Source organism: Oryzias latipes, chromosome 6, assembly GCF_053564925.1.
Source record: "Oryzias latipes strain Hd-rR chromosome 6, Olatipes_Hd-rR_3.1".
NCBI lineage: Eukaryota > Metazoa > Chordata > Actinopteri > Beloniformes > Adrianichthyidae > Oryzias > Oryzias latipes.
Window position 1 is genome coordinate 29,459,612 of NC_136242.1, and position 24,603 is coordinate 29,484,214.

The 24,603-nt window shown below is 39.8% G+C and overlaps 3 protein-coding genes across 11 annotated transcripts in view; 1 reads left to right on the forward strand and 2 right to left on the reverse strand.

The window, feature by feature from the left end:
• Window positions 1–2,260, reverse strand: part of kiaa0513 (KIAA0513 ortholog) — a 51,136-nt gene extending 48,876 nt beyond the window's left edge. For all 8 annotated transcript variants that reach the window (XR_013656460.1, XR_013656459.1, XM_020704188.3 and 5 more), the window contains exon 1: window positions 2,123–2,260. The gene's annotated coding sequence lies outside the window, so the exon portion shown is untranslated. The remainder of the gene's footprint in view (window positions 1–2,122) is intronic.
• A 510-nt stretch (window positions 2,261–2,770) lies between these two features.
• On the reverse strand, window positions 2,771–15,726 carry ces3 (carboxylesterase 3). The gene is made up of 13 exons (XM_023956000.2): window positions 15,489–15,726; window positions 11,774–11,972; window positions 11,554–11,692; window positions 10,626–10,759; window positions 10,390–10,543; window positions 8,882–8,986; window positions 8,704–8,805; window positions 8,293–8,433; window positions 8,112–8,189; window positions 4,944–5,085; window positions 4,714–4,863; window positions 4,262–4,334; window positions 2,771–3,451 (listed from the first exon to the last, which is right to left on the reverse strand). Exons 1-13 carry the CDS (start codon window positions 15,553–15,555, stop codon window positions 3,268–3,270), a joined length of 1,668 nt encoding a protein of 555 aa, XP_023811768.1. The 5' UTR covers window positions 15,556–15,726; the 3' UTR covers window positions 2,771–3,267.
• A 4,125-nt stretch (window positions 15,727–19,851) lies between these two features.
• LOC101159258 (uncharacterized) lies at window positions 19,852–20,966 on the forward strand. Of its 2 annotated transcripts, XM_004069773.5 has the most exons (4): window positions 19,852–19,976; window positions 20,136–20,191; window positions 20,258–20,368; window positions 20,432–20,966. In XM_004069773.5, the coding sequence occupies exons 1-4, from the start codon at window positions 19,972–19,974 to the stop codon at window positions 20,860–20,862; spliced, it is 603 nt and encodes a 200-aa protein (XP_004069821.1). In that variant the 5' UTR covers window positions 19,852–19,971; the 3' UTR covers window positions 20,863–20,966. The 2 variants fall into 2 exon arrangements, with proteins under 2 accessions (XP_004069821.1, XP_020559848.1); XM_020704189.3 differs by having other exon boundaries at window positions 20,258–20,966.
• The last annotated feature ends 3,637 nt before the right edge of the window (window positions 20,967–24,603 follow it).

Below are 24,603 nucleotides of genomic sequence, written 5' to 3' on the forward strand. Positions count from 1 at the left end.
CACGGCTTTGCTGACATTAGAGATCAAATAGAGACAAACAATCTGTATGCTGCAGAAGACTGCTGCAACTTCAATGGATGTAGTTCGGGTGCTGCTGCTTATGTCTGAGTAAAGGAGTAGCCAATCACAAAAGTGTCTCCGCCTTGTCTGGTTTGATTGAAAGACAGACTCATTCTGCTGGAAAAGCTCAACATGAAATAAATTATTCATTCTGAAAAACAGCAATGTGAAATAAAAACAAAGATACTTTGTAAAATGTTGATTTTGAAATCCGAGTTTTCTTAAAAAAAAGCCATAGAATTATAATAATAATCAATGTGATTAAAAGTGAATATTTTAAAATGCTGTTTTAAAATAATGAACGGGGTTTTAAAGCAAAATGAAATATATCGAATAATATAATGGCTAATTTAAAATCTATTTTCAGGTTTTTCACTATTCCATGATCTTTTTATATGTTCATGAGAGATTTATTGTTCGATTTTGTGATTGCACAATGTCATATTTATTTATTTATTTAATTATTTATTTATTTATTTAATTATGAACAGTTTGGGACTCCATAGAAATTGAGCAGTTTTTTTTTTTTTTTTTTAAAGAGTCACACCTGTTAGAAAAAAAACAGTCTGGTGGGTCAAAGCAGGAGTTAACTAAAGACAGAAACGTTTGGTCAGAGAGTGATGCCGACGACTGAAACAGTGTGATAAGCAGAAGTGGGTCCTGGTTCACAATCTCAGCTGAAGTCTGTACAATCTCATTTCATCTGCACACAACAGGCAGCCACAGCTATGAGGAGACTGGGGTCAAAAATGTATTTACGTTTATATTAGTGTTTTTATGATTTTTACTATACTGTCCCAGATTTCCCATCATAACCCTTCATTCAAAAATTGCAGAGCACAAGAGTGGACAAAATGTCGACCCCGCACGGCTAAAAGAATCGTTCCAGCCCGTCAATCTTCGTCCTTTCACAGCCGATAAAGCCAAAAATACAGCAGATACAAGGAGAGCCGGGTGATATGGACAGTGGATGCTGGAAAAGGACGGAGGAAGTTATGCTCCATGTGCAAATTCAAGATAAGCAGTCTGTCAGACAGATGAAGTGCAGGCCCATTAGAGGTCTCTGGACTCATGCAGAATAACACTGATGTATGTGCAGGTTTGGATAAAAAAATGGCCTCAAATGGTGCCCTGTGACAGACTGGCGACGTGTCCAGGGTGTACCCCGCCTTTGCCCAATAGTAGCTGGGCAACTCGACCCCAAAAGCGACTAAGAAAATGGATGGATGACCTCAAATTTGTTTACAGTGTTTATTAGCTTTATTTAAACCAATGTTTGCAAAACCTAAATAAGTTTAATGTGATATGTTGGATAAAAGCAGCTTTACTGTTTGTTACAGGAATTTAGTGGCAAAACAGACTAAACTGGTACCAAAACAGAGCTTTGAGGTACTCCACAGGACAGTGACACACAATGCAAGCAATGATAACCAAAAGTAACTTCACATCCGGCATTTTTCATTTTACAAAAATCTGTGCTTTTCATGTGAGAATTATCATGTGTGCTGCAAGCACTGCAAACGAAAGGACAAAAGCAAAAGGATAACTTAGACTACAATTAAAAAGGTGCCGAATTACACAGGTTTTCCTAATATTTAGGGAAAAGTGTGGCCTTCCCTTTTTCTGCTTTTTATATTTGCCAGAATGGTAAAATACGTTAAACCTCAGAGTTTGTAATGGGAGTTCGGTTGACGGCATCAGCGCGCCTCCTCCGCGCACTTGACAGCTGCTGGAGGAAGCTGCTCTGAGCAAACACGGACGGGGCTGACGCTTCCTGTAAGCCGAGCTTGATGATCGAAGGCCCGCGGGGATGCCCCCACACCAGCTCGGGGGAGGGGGACACCTCCCCGCAGAGGAAAACACCAAACAGACGAAAGGCAACGGCAACGGGGTTCCGAAAAACCAAAACAGATCCGAGTCTGATCCTTCGCTTTGCCCTCATGATCAGCCATTCAAACCGACACAAACGAGAGGAAACGTCGTGAGTTCGGGAAACCTAACGTTCTGGGTTCAAACTGAATCTTAAATGAATCCGTAACATGAAACCCGAGATTTTACGTACGTGAAACGTGAGAGCTGGAAGGAGAAAGGTGCTGCTACCCGCCGAGCCTCGACAGACGTGACTGAGGTCCTGCTTCAAGTGCGCCTGCGCGAAACACTGCAAACACGACTGCGGGGGGAACCCAATGACGTCAGGAACAAGCTAAGCCAATCAGCGACAAAGCCTCCGAGCTGGGATTTAATCGCACATTTCCTTCATAATAAAGAAAAAAATAATGTTCTATCATTTCAATCCACAGAAAAGAAAGTTATTTTTTATTATTATTACCAGTTACTTTAACACAATTTCGGATATAATGTAGTCTATTCAAACAATATTTACATTTTTCTTTTGTAATGATATTTTGATTACATTCCCCTTTAACATAAATTCCTATAAAACCTTTTATTATTATTTTTTTACATAATAAGATTTGTATTTCAAATTAAACTTGTTAACCACATCAGGTGTGGCAAACAATTGACATAAAATATTATTTCAGAGAAGCTCCAACTCCATAACCCCCCCCCCCCCAGCCTTTTTTATGATGTCCATGCCTAATATCTGCTAGTCTCTAATCTAAACCTTTACCAACATTTAATCTTTAAATAATTTATTTACTTATAACATCTTTTTGTTCTTCACATCCACAGAACATTAGCACTGAAGTAAATTCCATCAGAGTTTATTTGCAAATCAACTTGGACCCATATTTGTCATCTGAGCAGCATGTATTCATAGCATATATTCATATACGAATATAATCAGCACAAAGAGATTTCTGTCTGTTCTAATGAAATTCAGGATTTTATAAGTTTAGCAAAGCTGAAATCTCAATCTCAATCTCAAAAAATGAAGCAGAAGAAATAAATTGTGCTGCTATCCAAACCTTACAGAGTGAGTGCATCCACCAGTGCTGTTCTTGAGCCATGCTTTTAATTGTCATCCGGTTAATCATGTTATTTCACCCACATTTGTGTGTTTTTTAATTTTTATTTATTTAATTACTGTTGTCAATGACAAAATTATTTTAATTACAGACAATTAAAAGCAGTATGAAACAAAGAATTGTTTAGGAAGTTTTCTAAACTTAAAACTTGCTGTGTAGAACAGACAATTCTTAAACAGAAGTAAATGGACTAAGTTCTGGAGACTGCTCGCAGAGGTCACGGCTCATCTTTGGCAGCTGCTGCTAATTGTTGGAGCTTCTGTGGGAGGGTAAAGACCACAAAATTAACTCTGTTTTCTTTCAGCTTCTGTTTCACAGCCTGGACCAGACCCAGCTCCATGTACTCCTGCTTCTTCCAGTCGTACTGAGGCCAGCTGACTAGACCTGGACCATTGGGTGACCTGCAGAGAAACTCAATCATGTCAGGGAACAGAGCAGGAAGTAATCCTTGCTATTAAAGATAAGCAAAAGCTATAGACCAAAACTACATCAACAATTTTTGAAGATCTCAAGACGGTTTCTATTTTGTAGTTCCTCTTAATCTCCATTTAGACAAAGTCTACGATTGTTTTACTGATTTTTATTCACCAAAAATGACTGAAAGCCACGTTAATACGGAAGGTGAAGAACTGAGCCCACAAAACCACTATTAGGCAACCATATCGTGATCCAACTCTCAAGTGCGAAAATAGATTCCTGCATCATTTTTCTGCAAACCCTCTAAAAAATTTCCTGTAACTCTTTAAAGATTGCGCAAACATCCGACCTGGTAAAACTGGCTCTTACAAATCAAAATTTGACAGTGTTGCCACAGTAACTAAACAACAATGGTTGAGTCAAAAAATTGAAACATGCATAGAGCAAAATGACTCAACTTTAGCTCTTTATTGTAATTGACAGAAGACTTTTCGCTACCAGCAAAGTAGCCCAAAGGGGCCCAAACTGCTGTCTCTACCTCATCACTGAGCCCCCAACAGCTCATTGTATATTGCTTAAAGTTTGAAGAAAAGACAGCGCTCCAAATAAAAGAAAAAAAAGCAGCAACATCTCTCAGTAGTAATACTTTGTACAGTCTACAATCAATCTTCAACTTCTGCATGGAGTCTTTATCACCATCATGTCAATAATGTGGGTGGGGAGAGCATGCGTTCTGGTTATTAAATCAGCAATGAAGCATCATTTTTTGTCCATTTCAAATGTTATGACCTTACCCTGTTCGAACAAAATTGGCCCAATATGACATCATGGTTCGACAAACTCGTTCATCCTCTTCAGTGACGTTTCCTTAAAGCAAACAGTTTACAAGTCATCATGAGCTCATTCTGATGAATCAATCCAGCGGTACCTGGCATTTCAAAAAATGCTCTACAGAAAAAAATGACCTCCATAACAAACACTCACAGAAGGAACTTGCATCAATTAATGAACCAATTGTTTGCCTGAAGAACTCACACTTTCCATCACAAAAAGAAGATGAATTCAGCCAGTTGGATTTTATGTGGCTCAGATTTATCTTTGTGTTTACTGTTTGCCAAATAAAAGGTATTCTCAAAGTTCTTCCACTCAAGGACAGTCCAAATTTTCCATGGCGATGTGAAAAGAATTACCATAGAAATCAACTGGAATTGTGTTTCGCAGGGTACCACTGTATGTTGGCATATACCTGTGATTTTTATATTTCCATCCCAGAAACATCCACCAAACACGAAGCCGACGTCGTCTGCATGATCCGCCCTCACAAAGCTGGGCCTTTTGTCTTTGTGCACGTCTGCGCTGTACGCAAACTCGTACAGGTAAACCGGAACGCCTGCGTCTGAAATCAAAGAGATAAGCACAAAGTACAGTGTTCACTGATGGTTTACTCCACTCTGAAGCCTCATTTGACCCTCTAACCTATGTGATATCCGGCGACTTTGATTGTCGACAGGGTCATCAGGAGGTCTCCTATGACTTCAGTGAAGGCGTCTCTGATCTCCTCCGGAGTTTTAGCATCTTTCAGGTATTCATCTGCGATCAGGTCGTTGGCTGAAGGGACCTTCAACAGAAACACATGTTAAAGCCTTAATCAGTTATCACAAGCTGTACAAACATCCACCAAAATTTCTCAGGAGCTGGAAAATGGTTCACAGTTCACTTATTTTTTAACACTTTTTAAAGAAAATAACACTGTTTTGCCTCAATATTATAAGTGAATGGAATGTGGTGTTTTTCAGTGAAGTATGGTAGTATATAAGCTACTAGTGTGTGAGAAATAAGCAACAAAGACCCTGACAGGAGCCCAGTGACAGACTGGTGACCTGTCCAGAGCGTATCCCCAGGGATACAGCAGGTTCAGAAAATGAATGGATGGATGGACAGACAGGACAGGAAGCTATCAGGGAAAAAATTCAATAGTTTTGGGAACAAAAAAAGTTGACAACTTTTCACTTTTCTGCAGAGGGCAAACCTTAGCTGGAAGGAAAAAATGCAGAAAAACCATAGACACCCATGACTCCATCATAACTTGGTCACAACTGCATTCAAGGGCAGAATTGTACGGGACGCCCAAATGGCCCGCACAAAACAAGCAAGCGTATGACCTTAAAATAATTAAGGCCACAAATGTTCATACACATATGGCATGCTGCAGGTGACAGGTCCTGGCAAACACTTTTACAACTTGCAAGGGTAAGTCAAGGTGTAGCATGGATTTTTGCGAGATTTTGGGGAACATCCTCCTTCCCTCAGTTAGAGCTTTGAAGGTGGGTCGAGGCTGGGTCTTCCTACATGACAATGACCTGAAGCACACAAATAGGACAACCAAGAAATGGCTGCGTAAGAAGCATATCAAGGTTATCGAGTGGCCTAGCCACTCCAGTAGAAAACCTTTGGAGGGAGCTCAAACTTTGTGTTTTTCTCAACAACAGTCCACAAACCTGACTGATCTAGAGAAGATCTGTGTGGAGGAGTGGGCCAAAATCCCTCCTGCAGTGTGTGCAAACCTGGTGAAAACATTTAACCTGTGTAATTGTAAACAAAGGCTACTGCACCAAATATGACATGGGTTTTCTCAGGTTTTCAAATACTTATTTGCAGCAGTAGCTTACAAAAACATTTTTACAAATCATGCAATGAGATTTCCAGATTTTTGTTTAGATTACAGTATGTCTCGCATAGTGCACATGCCCTTAAGATGCCTCTCTGTAAATTCGGGTTAAATGAAACGATTTGCAAACAATTGCACTTTGGGTGTAAAATTTCAATTTAAAGTACACTATATTACCCGAATTATTGTCTCATCTGCCTCGACTCACATATACCGTCCCATTCCTAACCCATAGAGTTCAATATGACGTCGGTCCACCTTTTGCAGCTAATACAGCTTCAACTCTTCTGGGGAAGCTGTCCATAAGGTTGAGGAGTGTGTTCATAGGAATTTTTGACCATTCTTCCAAAAGCGTATTGGTGAGGTCACACACTGATGTTGGTGGAGAAGGCCTGGCTCTCAGTCTCCGCTCTAATTCATCCCAAAGGTGTTCTGTAGGGTTCAGGTCAGGACTCTGTGCAGGCAAGTCAAGTTCATCCACACCAGACTCTGTCATTCATTTCTTTATGGACATTGCTTTGTGCACTGGTGCACAGTCATGCTAGAAGAGGCCCGCTCCAAACTGTTCCCACAAGGTTGGGAGCATGGAATTGTCCAAAGTGTTTTGGTATCCTGAAGTATTCATAGTTCCTTTCACTGGAACTAAGAGGCCAAGCCCAAGTCCTGAAAAACAACCCACACCATAATTCCCCCTCCACCAAATTTCACACTTGGCACATTATAGTCCGAAATGCACCGTTGTCCTGGCAACCTCCAAGCCCAGACTCGTCCATCAGATTTCCAGATGGAAAAGTGTGATTCCTCACAGCAGAGAAGGCGTCTCCACTGCTCTAGAGTCCAGTGGCGGCGTGCTTTACACCACTGCATCCAATGCTTTACATTACCCTTGGTGATGTGTGATTTAGATGCAGATGCTCAGCCATGGAAACCCATACCATGAAGCTATCTGCATGCCGGACTTGGGCTGATCTGAAGGTCACATGAAGTTTGGGGCTCTTTGGCAATTGACTGTGCAGAAAGTCAAAGACAAAAACTCGTTGCACTACGTGCTTCAGCATCTGCTGACTCGTCTCTGTCAGTTTATGTGGTCTACCACTTTGTGGCTGAGTTAATGTTGTTCCCAAACTCTTCCATTTTGTTCTGATGACAGTTGACTGAGGAATATTTAGGAGCGATTTCACCACTGGATTTGTTGCACAGGTGCGATCCTATGACTGTTCCACGCTGGAAGTCACGGAGCTCCTGAAGAGCGGCCCATTCTTTCACAGACGTTTCTAAAAAACGTCTGCATTAATTTTATACACCTGTGCCCAGGCCAGGTGATTGGGACATCTGATTCTGACCATTTGGATGGGTGAGCAAATACATTTAGTAAAATAGTGCATAAGCTGGGCCTTAAGATGAAGCCTCTCCTCTCTACGACCCCGGTAGGCCTGGATAACCCAAAATCCTGCAGCACTTGAATGGGTCAACAAGTGCATGTAACCAAGGCTTTAGTTTTTTTCTGCTAGATGTTACAAGCCTATCAGTAGCAACATTTCTTGAAAATTCAGATAAAGTTAATAAAGTTGTCATTCAGTTTCTTTACAAGGTTGTGTTTTGTCCTTATTTTGTCCAAGAAGACAAATTCTTTTGAGCTCATCTTCACTAATATATGGGATTTATGTGTTATCTTAAAATTAAGTCGGGCTTCTTTACTCATACAGATACAAATAATTGAAGTTGAATTTTTGATTTGTTTTAAGGAGTAAAAGGTAAGTCCTGAATGAATTAAAAACCACAGTTAAAGAAAAATAAAGCAACTAATTTGACAGTTTTTCATGAATGAGTTGGTAGGTATTGATATTTTGGATGACTGACTCCTCTAATCTGTCTGGTCTAAAATTAAAATAAAAATCCCTCATTCTTCATAGAAACTCCAATAAAGACACATGAGAAAGAAAACAAAAGACTAGAAAGTTTCCTTTTGAACTCACCCCTGGATTGAACAAGTTTATAACAGCTAGCACAGACTCCCTGCTCATGCCTTTCTCCCACCCGGGGGGTGCAAAATTCTGCGATCCCAAGACACACACAAGGACATGAATGATTAGGACTGAGAGAAAAACAATGGGGTGGATCTGTGACATGCCCACTGTTGTTAACTTGCAGAGCGACCTGAGGCAGGATCCATCCAAACTCATGGTTGGTGATTCCCATCATTACAGGAACCTTCAGCACCTCCTTCCTGCGGAGCAGCGCCTCTGCAGTGTCGTGCAGGAAGTCATTGTCCACAACGGCTCCCAGGAAGATTTTCATCTAAAGACAAGACACATTCTTCATACTGAGCAGCTTCTCAGAGGAAAACAGAGACATTGGTGAGTAGAGACTGCCATCTGGTGGTCAAGGTACAGAAAGTTAAAAAAAAAAAAAAGCTAAAAAGTTTTTCTCTTCTTTGTTTTTAAAGCTCAGAAATCATCAGACAAAACACAAACATTGCAAATTAACAGTTCATAAAATAAAATACACTATTGGATGACTATTTGCTACAATCTATCTGCTTCAGGGGTTTCAGATTTGGTCAGTTGCCTTTTTGGTGGTAGCAACAAGCTCCTCCTGGCTTTTCCCTTTGATGCACCGGACCAGTTCTGCTGTGTCAGAGTCGCTGCAACCAGTAATGTTGGCAACAACCTGGAGAACAAGAAAAATGTGAGAAGAGAAAACACAACACATTCTTTTGTGCAGTTTTCCCTGAACTTGTCTGCACCCTGGCATGGCTCAGAGGGTCGTTTGTGGTGTACGTCCCAAGTATTGCTACTCCACTTTGAAATATGGCTCTCTGGAAGAGTCCGTCTGCATGAGGAGACAACGTCTGTGAAAAACACAGAGAAAGGAATCAACACAGTGCCACTTGGCCCTCCCACCTGACAAGGGTCACACCACCTGTCCACTAAAGCCACGCCCACATAGTTAACATGAAAACATAAGCGGATGAAGCCTCCACAGAGATTGAAGGGAATTATTTTCATGGATATGTCAATGGCGTATACTTGTGTAGCGTTTTCTACTTTCGTTGAAGGCCCAAAAGTGCTTTACAGTCACAAACCCATTCACTCACTCACACACATTCACACACTGGTGGTGCCAAACACTGGCACCAACCTTCCACCAGAGGCAAGGTGGGGTTCAATGTCTTGCCCAAGGACACTTTGACACATGGCCAAGCAAGGCAGGAATTGAACCTGCAATATTTCCATCAGAGGTCGACCGGCCACAGCCGCCCCATGGAAATGTTGTGTGGTCAAATTTTAATAAGGAAAAAAATGTCAATACATAAAATTTACATTACAATCATAATCATATATGATACCATGTCACTGATTTTAAGTGTATTAAGGATTACTTTAAGTAAAAGTAATGATACCCATAAATTATGACAATATAACATGACACAAAATAATGTGACAAAATGATAACACTTTAAGTTTACAATAACACAGTTGTATGATACAATCTATAATGCTCTTTATGCATCATAATTATACTTTATATGTAGTTTTTCTGAATACAAACTCTAAAAATACTATTTGACTAAAAGAAAAAGCACAAGTTAAAGACCCACTCTAATAAAAATTGTCTTCTTGGTGTTTTTCACATGTTCTTTTGACTTTTTTTTTTTAATTATGGAGGAGATCTATAAATAAAATTTGATTAAAATCGTATTTCTGAATATTTCTTTATTCCAATTGTTGTGAAGTAACAGACAATAAATGCAGTCGGAAAAAGCCTGTAGCAGTGACGAAGGTGCAACAGTTGGTGGGACACAAGCTCCCTGCTGTGCTCCATTCTGATGCATCCACTTGCAGACAAATAGATCTGTGTACGTCTTTGTTTTCCTCGTCCGAGCTGCAATCTGGATCACAACTCCATGGCTGGATAGTTCCAATATTTCTTGCCATTTTTGTTGCACCGTTAATGTCAAGTTGGGTTTGTGAGAGGCTGTAAGCTAGCAGGTCAGAGTGTAAACAAAGGGATGTTGGTAAATGAAGGCTCAATGCCAGCAGTCAAACCGCTCTGCAGAAACTATGTCCTAGAAAACGACACAGGTTTTTTGATTCTACCTAAAATTGTATTAATCATAATTAAAAGACCACTTTTACAATAGACCAAGAGAGGATTTGAGTGGGACTTTAAAGAGGATAAAAGTCATTTCATAGTTATAAACAATTGGGTGATCATGGTTTTTTTTTCCGGACGGTTCTGAGTTCTCTTTACCAGAATGGATGCGCTGATTCCTCCAGCAGATTCACCTGCTATTGTGACGGCTTGAGGATCTCCACCAAAGGCTTCGATGTTTTCCTTCACCCACCTTAGAGCTGCCAGCTGATCCAGCAAACCCCAGTTTCCTCTGGCGTGCTCGTCTCCAGTGCTGAGGAAGAGAAACCAGTATGCCCACTTCAGCGTCTCTGTAGAAGATCTGGATCAAACGTGAAGGAGAAACCGTGACTTACCTCAGGAAGCCCAGAATACCGAGCCGATACTGGATGACGACAACCACAATGTTTTCGTAGGCAGCTAATGGAGAACCGTCAAACTGAGAAGCCGCCCCCATGGTCAGACCTCCTCCATGGATCCACACCATCACCTGATGACACAACATCTTGGGATTCAAAGCTGTTCTCACTCACAGTTTTCAACCTTGAAAGGTTTTTTCGTGTATCTGTTATTTTATTTTATTTAGTTTTTTGTGTCACTTTTGTGTTTATTTACTCCTGCATCACTCTGTTGTCCTTTTTGTTGTGTTTTTAAAGCCACTGTGTGTTTGTTTGTGTTCATCTTCCATGTTTGTCCAATTATTGTCCCTCCTCTGTTGCTCTTTTTAAACCCTCTGATAATAATAAATGCTTATTAAAAGCGCACAATGTGAGATGTGTACCGTCAAACACGGAGGAGGAAGGGTGATGGTACGGGGTTGTTTTGCTGTATCCAGAGTTGGTGATAGTGTTGGTACAATATGGAAGACACCCCAAACAAACAGTACGCTTGGATTTTTGCTCAAGGCCTCTGGAGCCAACCTAGCTTCTGTTGAATGAAGGCGGGGCATCCTGAACAGGGTGCCAGTCTGTTGCAGGGCCACATACTTACATGCACACCTAGGGGCAATTTAGAGACCCCAATTATAACCTACAGACTGTGTGCGAAAAACTGTGTACACGAAAAACGAAAGTGTTGCCCCTTTATATGCAATTGCTGTGGGAGGAGTTAAATGTTTTGTGTTATTGTGAGTCTCCCCAAAAAGGTGAACTGTGGTCTGAGGTGGAGGTACACCCACACACTCAAAGCTGAGACTGAGAAGAAAACATTAACTAGAAGCATCAGGTGACCAGAGAGTGGGAAATGGTGGGTGGGTGGTGGGGGTGAGTTGTGTGTTTGACTCACAGGCAGTTTGTCTCCTTTTGTTGCCTCAGCTGGAGTGTACACATTCAGATACAGGCAGTCCTCTGACATCTCTGGGGGGGTAAATGTCACGGACATGGCCTGAGCAACAATGACGACCAGTTGTGGGTCTTGGATGCACCTGAAGCCGACATAGGTGCAAGGAAAATAAAGCCTCAGTCCACGAGTAAATGCTGTTGTGTTTGGGGTTCCTGGCTCTTACATGGCTGGCTGGTGTGTGCAGTTCTTCTCGCCCTCCCACGGCTCTGCATTCTGAGGAGCAGCCAGCCGGAGCGGTCCTACGGGGGGGCGGGCGTATGGGATGCCGAGGTACTGTTTCACCCTCCTGTCTGTGCCTTTCACTGTGGTAAACTCTCCCCTGATTTGGCCATTCTTCAGAGTCACCACGGGGTCGCTGCTCTCTGCACGGAACACAGGGGAGGGCTTTGTGTGTTTTTCTGCAGTCACAGTTCATGTCTGTTTACATTCCCTCTGTGTGTTCGTACTTTACAGTGGAACAGATGGTGTTTTGTGCAGAAGAAAACCAGATGTTGTGGGAGATTACCTTGATGCAGAATATCTTAGCATACCCACTCACACGTGCTTCCATCAGGTAACACTGCACTGATGACATTCTGCTTTACCTAGAGATGGAGCGACTTTCAAGTCTTGACTTTCTGAAGGTACACATCATGTCCTACAAACTGTGCCCTGCCATTATTTTAAAAGTAAATTCTTCTTTCATGTTTAGGCTTCACACTCAAGTGAGGCTTGGCCAGAACATTTTAAATGTGGGGGGGGGGGGCAGAAGACTTTGGAAGGGTGGCAAATGAGAACAGCAGAGTGGAAGGCCATTACAAATGAAAGGTCCAATGTCATGTGTTTTTTATTGTTATTAATATTAAAACAGCAATTCTGTTAGCTAAGGTGCTATTCATAATGCTTACAGAAGCTTGTATTGTGGATTTCTTCATCTTTGTCAATTATGAGGGACAATTGAGGGGTGGCAAAGCTTTTTGATGTGGGGGCAGCCACCCCCTTTCCCCCTGTAGCTCCACCTCTGGTGAGGCTGGTGAGCTTTGGTGCTGGCGGTTAACTAAGTATTTGCCAAATTCCAGATCGCATGAAGTAAAGAATAACTAAATATATATTTGAGACACAAACGCTGATTTCAGCTGCTATGTTAGAACCAGCTACAACAAAAAAACTTTTGTTGCTATCTCCAGATTTGAGAAAGGGAGGAGGAGCAACACAGGTTTGACGAAGAACCATAAACAAAGATTAAGATCAAGTCTTCTCTGTAAAATCACTTTATGTTCTTGTTTGTTAAAGTCTTTATATTAGGTCCAGTTTCACTTTCCCTTAATAATAATTTTTAACTTTTACAGACTTTTTCCCTTTAGCTTGTAAATGTCTCTGACCGTAATCAGCTCCAAATATCTACTTGACTTAATTAGTTGAAGGTTTTGGTGTGTTTTTCAAATGGAGGAGCAGTCTGCAGACGTAAAGAATGAAACATGACGTGGAAACAGACTAGCATAAAAAACAAAACAAAAAAGGCAAGGTAATCCGGCCATTTGTGGAGCCAGAGTGTACTCCAGTCTGGAACATGGTGAGAAACTCAGTCCAACTCTCATATAGAGTTAAAAACCCACTCCGATAAAAATCTTGTTTTTGGTGTTTTTAAAATGTACTTGTGGCATATTTCTGATGATGGAAAACATATGTAAAGTAAATTAAGCTCAAATTTGCATTTTAGAGTATTTCTTATTTTAAATGGTTGTAAATCTGGAGCAGATCAATAAAGGGCATTGGAAAAAGCTTGTAGGTGAGACATAGAACTTACTACACCAAACGACAAACTCCCTGCTCTCCTCCATTCTGATTCATCCACTTGTAGACAAATATTATGTTATGTTATTCTTGTTTTCCTCATCTGAGCTGGGATCTGGCTCTAAACTGTACTTTATTGATTGGCATTTTTGTTGCACCGCTAATGTTAGTTTTGGGGGTGTGAGGGACTGCAGGCTAGAGGGAGTGAGTGTAAACAAAGAAATGATGGGAAGTCAGGACAGGCTTACAGCTCAAGGACGAATTTCGAATGAACTACTGCCGCTCTGCAGAAACTATGTCATAGAAAACAACACAGGTTTTTAAATTATGGCTCAAAACTGCATAATCGTAATTAAAACAACCCCTTTGAAATTGATCAAAAAATGATCGGAGTGGGTCAGTATTGGTTTAAACTGCAGACAGCAAAGAGAAAAGAAGTATTTAGAAAAAAAATGAAATTTTTCTACAAAAAGATAAGCCTTCAGCTTTCTCTAAGTCCTAAAAACTGGAACTGTAGATAGATTAATGTTATGGTAATTGACAGTGAAAGCAACAACAACAGAAACAAACAAAAAAAGTCTGAAATAAAAGAGCACAAAAATCCGCCCTGAAATGTTGATGCATTTTTGCTGACAAGAACAATGTGGTGCTGGATTAGGATGGAGACTGGCCTGTTGGGGTTTAAAATGTGAACAGCGAGACTTTGAACTTTGTAATGAGCCAAAAAAAAAAATACAAAGAAAAAAAACGAGATTTCTCCTGGTGGCATCAGACTCAGAGGGCTGAGAAAAACTTTTTTGGACCTTCGTCTGTGAAACCTTTACAGTCATCCAGCATAGATTGGATTCCTGAATGAGGTCTCGATTAATTAATTGATAAAAACCATATTAGTCGATATGGATTAAAAAAAATCGTTATTGATATGCAGAAACAAACATGACTGAAATGAGCGGAACCTCAACAGAGCACAGTTGCTTTGCAAATTTGATACATTTTGTAAATGTAACCAAAAATACACAGTACACTGAGAAAGACATTTCACAGCAGCCATGTAACCGAGACAGTGTTGAAAAAATCCCTTTTAGAGTAACATCCCAGCATCCTTCTAAACAAACTCAGAGCATTTCTGTCAGACCATTCATGAGATTGTTGTGAGTGTCTTCGAAGTTTTTTGTTTGATTGTTTTTGCTCTTAAGGTGTAGAAAAAGTACATTTTGGGGCAATAAAGATTCAATGAAATAATTTATGTCTTGCTTTTATCCTTCTAACGTACAAGTATGACTGAGGCTCAGAAAACTTCTGAACCAAACACCAGGTAACTCCTCCCGGTGACACCAACACAAAACTGATTGCAAATTCAACAGTTTTGCTCGGTGGTGAGAGAATGGTAATGTGAGCTTTCTTTAGTTGCTACTGATTTGATCATGAGACCCTTTTCCTATGCAAACAAACAAATAAACTAAAACAAACAAACAAACCAACCCTACACTGCAAAGACAGAGAAGTAGTGTGAGTAAATAAAACAAGAAAAATTCCTGTTTTCTGTCTTTTAAAAAAGAAGATCTCATTAAAAGTGTTTTGCAAAAGCATTTTCATTTTAATAAATATGTAAAGGTTTTTTGTTTTTTTTTGGAGATACTCCTGCCGATTCAACCCAAGACTTAGCTGGTAAAAAGCTTAACTGTCATATTATTTTGTAAATCAAATAAATGAAATCTGAGTTATTTATATTAGGCATAGAAACACTAGCACAACCTCTAAATAAATAAAAACTCATTTTATTTAGCCTAGTATCTTGCTAATATTGGTAAATTTAGATTAGTTTTGGGATCCCAAATTATTCTTCTATGATTATTGTCAAAATAATAATTTTAGGAAATATTTCTAACAAGATTGAAATCTTTAACTATTAATTCAGACAGTTTTTCTGGCTGTAAGAGCATCCAGCTTTTTGACAGGGGTTGATTCTGCAGTCCGATGTGGGTCCACTACTTTCCCACGGCCCGGGAACAGCAGTAAACCTGAAACACAGCTGAGCTCCTCACAGTCTCATCCATGAAGCCTTCGTGGCTGTGACTGGCTGATCAGAAGAAGGGGTTCTGTACCTGCTGTCAGCAGCACCTCCGCCGTCAGCGCCAGCAGCAAGTGACCACACAGCAGCACCGCTTTCATGCTGACCACGCTCCAGAGAAAGACTGAGGGAATCACAGCGAGCTTTCAAAGAAATCGCTTTTTATCCCAGACCACCAGCCTCCCTGTGGTACCTCCCCCTCATTCGAACAAAACACAAGTGCATGTAACCTCTCACCAGCCCACATCTGAACATCAAACAAGGAGAGTACATGACGGTCAATGAGTCAGACTCCACTGATTGAATCTTCCGGCAGGACTCTAACCCTGATCTTTGAGCTCTTCAGCTTCACACAAACACATTCTGGCAGACCTCTGGGAACTCCAGGGATGTTTGTGTCTCATGCAGAAATGCTTGTCAGCAAAAAAAAATCTTAATTCATCTGGTAAAATCTTATTTCACAGAAAGGATCACCCTAAATGTACACAAAACTTGTTACTAATCCAAAAAAATGGATGAAAAACCCCAACTTTTTCTTTCTTGCTGAGTTGTTTTGTCAACCAGAGGCAGAAAGCAGAAAACCTTCACGTTCGTCATAATTAATAAACAAAAATTGATTTCCTCGATGCCTTCACAATAAACACTTTTACTTCCTCTAAAACGTTTGGTAAAACCTCTGCGGATTATTCTGACCCTTAATCTGCAGACGTGGGCCAGTAAACATCTAAACTCCTTAGTGTTTTCTGGATTTTTGGAAACTCCTTTTTTAAATAGTTATTTAAACAAATGCCTTTTCTGGTTGTGCTTCATTTATCTTTTATTTTGTTTTCACTTCATTGCAGTTTTATTTCCCCAGTTTGATGAGTCATTGGTGAAACCTGCAAGAAGTAAAGTTATCTTGATGAAGATTTCATGGCAAAGTGCTTTTCTTTGCTAAAAAAAATACATCTAAAAGGTTAAATAAAATAGTAGGGTGGTCTAAATTGTGTCAAGTTTACTTCAATGTTTTGATGCATGTAAAGGAGCTTCTGCCCAAAACTTGAGGAGGCCTCAAAACATTGAACAGCTCCACCAAAATCACAAAAAATGACTATGTGACCATGCACCAAGTCATTTTTACTTTACAAGAAATATTTAAATGAGATATCAAAAGAGACAACGAGTTACACACAAGCATTTAAAAAGGGAAAAATAAGCCTAAAAGTTGTTGGATAAAATTACTTCAACTTCAGTGTTCAATGGCCAAATAATTAATAATTTTTGACAAGTCAACCTTTTTAATCGTCAAGAGTAAGGAGCAAATGCATTTAGCCTAATTTTAATAACAATGTAATTACTAATTAAGATTTTAAAAATTCTCAACTTTAACGTTTTTGCAAAGGTATGGAAAGCTGCTACTGTAATCTTTCTTGATTCGGATTGTTGTGAGCTGATGTGTGGATGTTTGTTCCATTTCAAGTAACTCCTATTATAATTATATCTTCTCTTCTCAATCCATGTCTTTAATATCAAATTAAGAACTTCTGGAAACAGATCTCCCCAAAGAATTGATTATTTTGTTTTTTTTTCTGTGCAATTTAGTGCAAAAAAACTGGCCAAAACTAACGCTTTATGCACTAAGATGTAATCATTTTACAGCACTTTGTTATTTACAAATGCATCTGAGAAAAATACCATAAAATGTGGTCCTTCCTTTCTAATTGTTTTCCTTAAAAAGCTCAAAGGTTTCCATTAACGGTGAATTGTGATGAGATCTACAGTACAGTAGTCTGGATGAGCAGCAGCTGTTCCTGTTCAATAATCAACTATGAGGATCAGATAAAAAAAAGCCCCTGCAGTTTGTAGTTTGTGTCACAGCTTTCTGAGCTTTGAGTTGGCTGTTCAGACTCATCTGCTTAATATATATATAAATATAAATAAATGAGGGGAGAGCAACTTCAGGGTAAATGTTGTCTCATGGAAAAACATTTATTTGTAGAAGTTTTACCATTACCTCTCAAATGCATCCAGAAGGTCAAGGAGGAAAAATGCATGGATCAGAGGACAGGAAGTGACTTCAGCAACGGAAACTTAACTCTTGTCCTCTTTCCTTTCAAAACAGGCTGTGGATGATGACAGTTGTCCTTGGTTTAGAGTTGATCTGATTAAAAGTAAATAAAAGGCTCTGCTTTTGACATTTTGTATGGTGCTTTATTGACACACGATGTGGTGGTGGTGGGAGGGGGCTTCAGAGCTCTAAGGAAAACATACATATGCTTTAAATTCTGAAGCAGAAAGTTTAAATATCCTCGCATTCTCATTTTGATTACACCAAAGGTAAATGCCATAAAGAAATACAGCAAAAACATATTTAGGCCAGTGTTTTGTGCAGCACATGTAATATTGGACCTACTTGGATTTGAGAAATTATAAACATTAATTTGTAGTTTTTAGATTCTTAAACTGGGACAAGTTGTAAGCTAAAGTACTTGGCCCTATAAGTCAAGGGGTGGAAGCAAGTTTCATAATTTAAGTCTTGTTGTGTCCTTAATTTGCACAAAAAGAGAAAGTTCTAAAATGCATGTTGAAAATGTTTTATAGTAAAACTTTGTCAGATGCCTCTTTAAGCAGGTTAAATTAAAGCCGGGTATTCTGGACTCAAGTTTAAATGTTGAATTCTTTAATCTTGAAGCCAAGATTAGAGTTTCTATTTTGCAGCACAAGTTTCTAAACCTGGGGGTTAAAACTTATTTGAACTGTTGGTTTTCTGACATGTAGTGGTTGGTGAGTAAAGCTTCACAAAGCACAAAATTGTGCTTCACGAAGCACAATTGCTAAAAATTGTGTCAAGAGATTCAAAGCTTCAATGATGCTGACATCTGGTGGACAACTAAAGCCATAACAACCTCTGAAGAGCAGGACTGAAGCATCAGCACTGTTTCAATCCCATTGCAGAAATAAAGGTCACACGAGTCTGTGGTGTCACCGTACAATACCAAATAAGGATTTCCCCATCATTACAACAAACGTCACACTTTCTCCTCCAGACGAGAAAAGCTAACTATATTAAGGGTTAAATGTTGATTAAGGGTTTATTTAAAGTTTTGAGCTGTATTCAAGAACTGCACTAAAAAGCCTCTAACGGGTCTAAAGATCCTTCCTACTTTGCAAATCATAGTGGTGTTTGATTAAGAAATATATTTCTGTGAGACTTTGAAAAAAAAAAACTTTAAGGACAGTGGTTTGTGATTTAGAGACTTGTATTGTTGATTTGGATCATTCTCACAGAAGTACACAAGTCATTTGTCTTTATGAGTTTTTTTACTTTTATTTTATTTTGATAATACTTTCACTCACTCACCAAATCTCTATCTTCCCAAAACCCTGTTTTTATGCATAATGAGGCGGGTATGGCAGCAAACCGCTGACATCTGTCTCATCTGTCAAGTTGTCATAGCTTCAAAACGCACGAAAGTGCCATGAGCGAATGACACACGCCGACAGACCACGAAACAACGAAGAGCTTAAAATACAATGAAGCAGTGAGACAGTGATGGTACAACAAGCTCTGGTACACTCACCTCCGCTTCAGGCAGGGCGTCATAGGCCTTGGTATCATTCGCCCATCACCACTGAACGCTTCTAGGTCACATTTATTTTATTTTAATTTATTTTTTTAACTTGTCCTGTCCAACAGCTGGGCAGACAGATGAGAGCTGAGGGCCTCTTGTGTTGGACATATTGTACTTTAACAGCAAGGGTTATGAATCTTCTGACAAACCAGAGGGTCTAGGTCACATTTAGCTGCCATACAAACATTCTGAAATGGCAAATGACCACCTGACGACATTACTTTGTAGATTATCTGAAAAAAAAACTATTCAGACACTTTTAATTCTTGGAGTTTTGACCCATCCTGAAAAGGGGATTAAACTTTAGAATCCACACAAGCTGGAGTCTTTTCACAATCAACTAAACCCGAATCCAAACAGGTAGACCTGCAGTTCACAAGCTACAGTAGTTCAAAATAAAAAAAATAAAAAACTCTGTTCAATTATAATGAGATCGGATCTCATCACAGGAGTCTGGACACAAGCTGTCAGATTCTCAAAGCTGTCCCAAGCAAAAATGTTGTAGACTATCCCACAAACTTCTAATCCTCGAGACAACATGTAAACAAACAAAAAAAGACGGTGGTTTTAAAGACTGTTTGTCATAGCAACAGAGTTCTGATTCCATTATAGGATCCAAAACAATGAACTTGAAACTTTAAGTCTCTTTGCCCCCATTGCAGCACTGCAGCCTGAGCTTTTGAGAAGTTCTACTCTGGATTTTTACCAAACTGATATTTCAAATGTAGAACCGGTTTGTTTTGAGAAAACAGTTTGATGAAGAAGCGATGTGTTTCTGTTGGCCAGGAGCAGCTGTTCACACTCAGCAATTAGCTCTGAGGATCAGATAAAGCTCCTCCTGCAGGTCAGTTTCCATGTCACAGCTTTCTCACCTTTGGCTTGTCTGGTTGGGTCATCTGCATCAGAATGAGGTGAGACGGGCTGTAATGTCTGAGGCTTGTCTTTGGATGTTTTTTTTCTCCTTTTTGCCTGACTTTTAATAATAATAATAATTATTATTATTATTAACAGGCAGGTGGAATTTATTGGTCCTGATGGATGATGTAATTTTTGGCTCTGTTTGTCTGCAGGTTTCTATGGATTTCTTGTCTGCTCATTGGAAGCATCTCCTGTTTTCCTCAAGGAGGTAAGATGACATAGATCAAAGGACTAAAGTGACTTCAGCAATTGACACTTGTGTTCCTTTTTAAAGACTGGGGAAATTATGCACCCATGTTTTCATCCTCTGGACAAGCTCCAACTTATGAAAAACCTTCTGGACAGTCCACTGGATATTTTCCAAGTGGAATGTACTCTACTGGAGGTAATGTGTCTTTTTCTAATGATCAAACTTTTAGAGCAGATATTGGTGACTTATCTCCTTCAGGCAGTGGAAGTCCTCCCATGTGGTACTCTGCTTCCTATCCTGAACAAGAGCCAGTCAAGCCAACTTATCAGAGACCAGCACAGTCCAGTGGTCATGGCAGCTACGGTGGTGTTGACAGCAGCTACTCTGGTTCTGGATCTCAACAGTCTGGTTCCCAGGGCTCTCAGTCTGGAGCTCCAGGCAGCCAGCACCAGGTTGAACAGGAGAGCTGGAGCTCCTCATCTAACGACGAGGAAGAGCCAGAGTTTACTCCAGTGAGCGAGGAGGATCAAGTGTACGCTTCCAAGACTCGCTCTCGCTACAACCAGAAACGGCTGCTGTTCAGTCAGTTCCGCTACACCCCAACAGAACCCCGTGTTCCTCAAGAACCAGTGTTCCCGTACCCCAGCAAGTCTCATCAGGGCAAAGGTTCAGCCAAAGGAAGCCGCTAGGATCTGAGGGCCACTCGTGCTCTTTGCAGCTACTTGGAGAGCAAATGTTTTCTACAGCAGCTTGTGGTTCTAGAGTTTGCCTCAATAAAGAACTTGGGACTTAACAGTTTTTGCAGTTCATTTACAACTCAGTTTATGATTTTCGTAAATGCACAATTGAATGATCCACTTCACTCATTTTAAAATTGTTACACGTAAACTTTAACCTGCGGTGTTCAAGCAAAATTGCAGTGTAGAGAATTTCTGTAAAGGTAGCAACTTGTCTGAAATGTGGCCAGGAGTATTGGCGAGCTAATCAGGTTTATTTCCAGTCATCCTTACTTCCAAGTAGGTAAATTTGACACTAGTAAAATGTCACCAATAGTGGAGCAAGCAGTTTTGAGCCAGATGACAGTTCAAATTAGGCTGTACATGGCCTCATGTGCATCAGAGCAGGGCAACTATGACCTGTCCATTGTAGTTTGTCTCAACTATTGCACCCCCCCCCCCCCCCCCCCCATTTGGTCTTGTCCTGACTCGTGACAAATTGAACATTTAAATGCAATTCTAGGATTTAAACATTTCTTGGTTCCTTTTAACCTTTCCAGTTGCTTTGGCAAAATATTTGCAAGGAGTTCCATTTCAGTTTTGACAATTGACAAAAGTGAAGACTTCATGCAGAAAGGAGCGTGCAAAGGCAACCAGACATGGTCAGATTAAGACTTACTTGTATTCTGATCTTTTGGTGTTCCCAGTGTTATGATTATGCAGTTTAGCCTAAGTAAACACCCGTGTTTTATGAAGAGAGGGGCAGAGCTGTCCCCCGCAGGGTGGCTGGGCGCTCCCTTAGAGATGGGGTCAGAAGCTCGGAGTAGAACCGCTTCTCCACATCGAAAGGAGCCAGTTGAGGTGGCTCGGGCATCTAGTCCGGACGCCTCCCTGGAGAGGTTTTCCAGGCGTGTCCCACTGGGCAGAGGCCCTGGGGAAGACCCAGGAGAGACTCTCTCAGCTGGCCTGGGAACGCCTCGGGGTCCCCCCAGCAGAGCTGGAGGAAGTGGCTGGGGCGAGGGAAGTCTGGGCATCTCTGCTTAGACTGCTGCCACCGCAACCCGGTCAAGGATAAGCGGAGGAAGATGGATGGATGGATGGACCCGTGTTTTATAGGACATGGTTTCTGCAGAGTGGCAGAAATGTGCCTCTGAGTTGTAGGCAGGACCACTGGCATGGAGCAACTCCGCGCCCCCTTCCCCTCCCCTTTTCAGAATGAAGCAGGGAGCTCGTGGCCCGCCCAGTGTATTTTCTACATCACAAATAAGTTCTTTTTCAAACTGCATTTTTTTCTTCTGCTCCTGCACAGCAAAAACACGCCACCTAGTTAATAATTCTTACAAATTCTTGAAATACCCCAAAAAATCTGTCCAAGTGGTAAAAATGATGGTCTTACCAAGAATTCTTATTTTAAGGAAAAAAATCTTTTCACTTTCATGTGTTTTCTTAAACTAATACTATTTTAATTTTGACAAACTGTCTTGAAATGATTTTTCTGGAAGAAAGTTTTTCTTTTTACTTTCCTAAGATTACGTTTTTTTTAGTGTGATTCACTATGATTTGAATAAAGAAATACTCACAAATACAATTTTGAACTTAATTTCCTTTATATCCATCATCAGAAAAATGCTACAAAGAACGTGTTAAAAACAACAGAGGCAAAAATTTTTATCAGGATGTGTCTTCAAACTAAGAAACGTGATCGTCAGGCAGGTGTTTTTCCCCGTTGTAAAACATTGTACAGCATGTTTTTAACATCAGACCTGACAGGTATGTCAGATGAAAAATCGTAAGAAAAAAAAAAACATTGTTCATTTTATTTATTTATTCGTTTATTTAACGGGGACAGTGCACATTAAAAGCATGGCTGCAATGCGCCAGAATTAGCCCAAAGGCAATTTTCATCTGTCGTCCCCGGACAGGTGTTAAAATCGTCAACCTAAAAAGTGCGATGCATGAATTAAATACATTAAAAGAAAATATACATGTACAATAGACATTCATTTAAAATACATAAAACATGCTCATAGTGAGAAACATAAAAAACAAATATAAGACACAAAGGTGACAGATCAGACAAGGAGGGGCAGGCATTAAAATAGTTCAATGTAGACATGTTTGTTGTGATATGAACCATTTTTTTAGGTGCTTTTAAAACAGAGTGAATGTGGTGAGGTCTCTAATATTGTGAGGAACTGAGTTCCACTCTTGTGCTGCTGTTACAGAGAAGGCGCTCCGGCTAAAGGCACTTCTCCGCAGAGGAACTATACAGTCTTGACGAACTGACCCTCTTGTCACTCTTTGGGAGAATGTTCTTATTTTAACAAACTGAATGAGTGGAGGGGATGACAGTCCATTGATGATACAACAGACAGACCCATTCTCCTGAAAAAGCTCTTCATGAAATAAATACGCCATTGTGAAAAACAGCAACATGAAATAAAAACAAAGCTACTTTGGAAAATATTGATTTTGAAATCCAAGTTTCTGAAAAAAGACTTAGAATTGTAATAATATTCCACATGAATAAAATGAATAATTTAAAAATGCTGTTTTAAAATAATGAACAGGTTTTTAAAGCAAAATGAAATATATTGAATAATACAATGGCTAATTTAAAATCGGTGTGCACGTTTTTCACAATTTCATTATCTTTTTATATATTTATAAGAGATTTATTGGTTGATTGTGTATTTGCATGAGGTCATATTTATTTATTTAATTAAATATTTATTTATTTAATTATGAACAGTTTAGGACTCCATACAACTACACCACCCTTATTGAATAGAGATTTTATGTTTTCTATGAAAAAGCAGTTAGCTGTCTCTGTTGAGTGCTGAGCTCTGAAACCAAACTGCATTGGATGAAGAGAAAAGGATGAACTGGTGAGATGTGAAATAATTTGTTGGGCAATAAGTTTTTCCGCTATCTTGGACACTGTGGGTATGATACTGACTGGCCTATGATTTGAAAGTAACATGGAGTCTCCTTTTTTGTAGATGGGAATCACCACTGATGACTTCCATGCACTTGGAAATATTGATTCAGAGATGGATTGATTGATAATAATGGTTAAGGGAGATGTTAAAATTGAGCTGAGTTCTTTGAGCAAAAAAGTATCCATCCCAAATACATCTTTTGTTCTGCTTGATCTAAGTGACCTGATTGTTTGTGAGACTTCAGTTTCAGTGACAGTCATTAAGTTAAATATGGGCTCTGTCGTATTTATGGGACAAGCATGCAAATCATTAGATTTGAAATGATTGGCGATTAAGGAAACCGATTCATTAAAAAATCTATTAAAGGCGACTGCTACTGTGACTGGATCCTTAGTAATATGTCTATTTACCTTTATTTCTAAAGCTTTTTTGTGTTTTGTGTCCTTTCCTCAAGTCAGAGTCTCAAGTCCGTGTCCTCATCTCTGGCATAAACACAATGAGACCTGAATTTCTACAAAACATGTCTCCAAGTGTCAAGAAGCTCAGACTTGAACTTTGCTTCAGATTTGTCGCACAAAAACAAAAAAACAATCCTAGAAACAATAAATAAAGAAATCTGTCAATTTAATAAAGATTATTCACCCCTTGTGGTACTGAAGTAACCTTGATCAGCTGCAGCTGTTTCCATTCAATGATCAGCTGCGACCAGCTCCATACAGGATCAGTTAAAAGCAGCTCCTGCAGGTTGCAGTCAGCATCACTGGTTTCAGAG

What these genes read in the sequence shown, in the direction of transcription:
- ces3 (XM_023956000.2), bottom strand. Translation starts at nt 15,555, where the DNA reads ATGAAAGCGGTGCTGCTGTGTGGTCACTTGCTGCTGGCGCTGACGGCG. An exon ending in TTGGATGGATCCTGCCTCAG is followed by an intron (nt 8,190 to 8,292) that starts GTCGCTCTGCAA and finishes TTGGGATCGCAG; the next exon opens with AATTTTGCACCCCCCGGGTG. An exon ending in AGTCGCCGGATATCACATAG is followed by an intron (nt 4,864 to 4,943) that starts GTTAGAGGGTCA and finishes CTTTGATTTCAG; the next exon opens with ACGCAGGCGTTCCGGTTTAC.
- LOC101159258 (XM_020704189.3), top strand. An exon ending in CTCCTGTTTTCCTCAAGGAG is followed by an intron (nt 20,192 to 20,257) that starts GTAAGATGACAT and finishes TCCTTTTTAAAG; the next exon opens with ACTGGGGAAATTATGCACCC.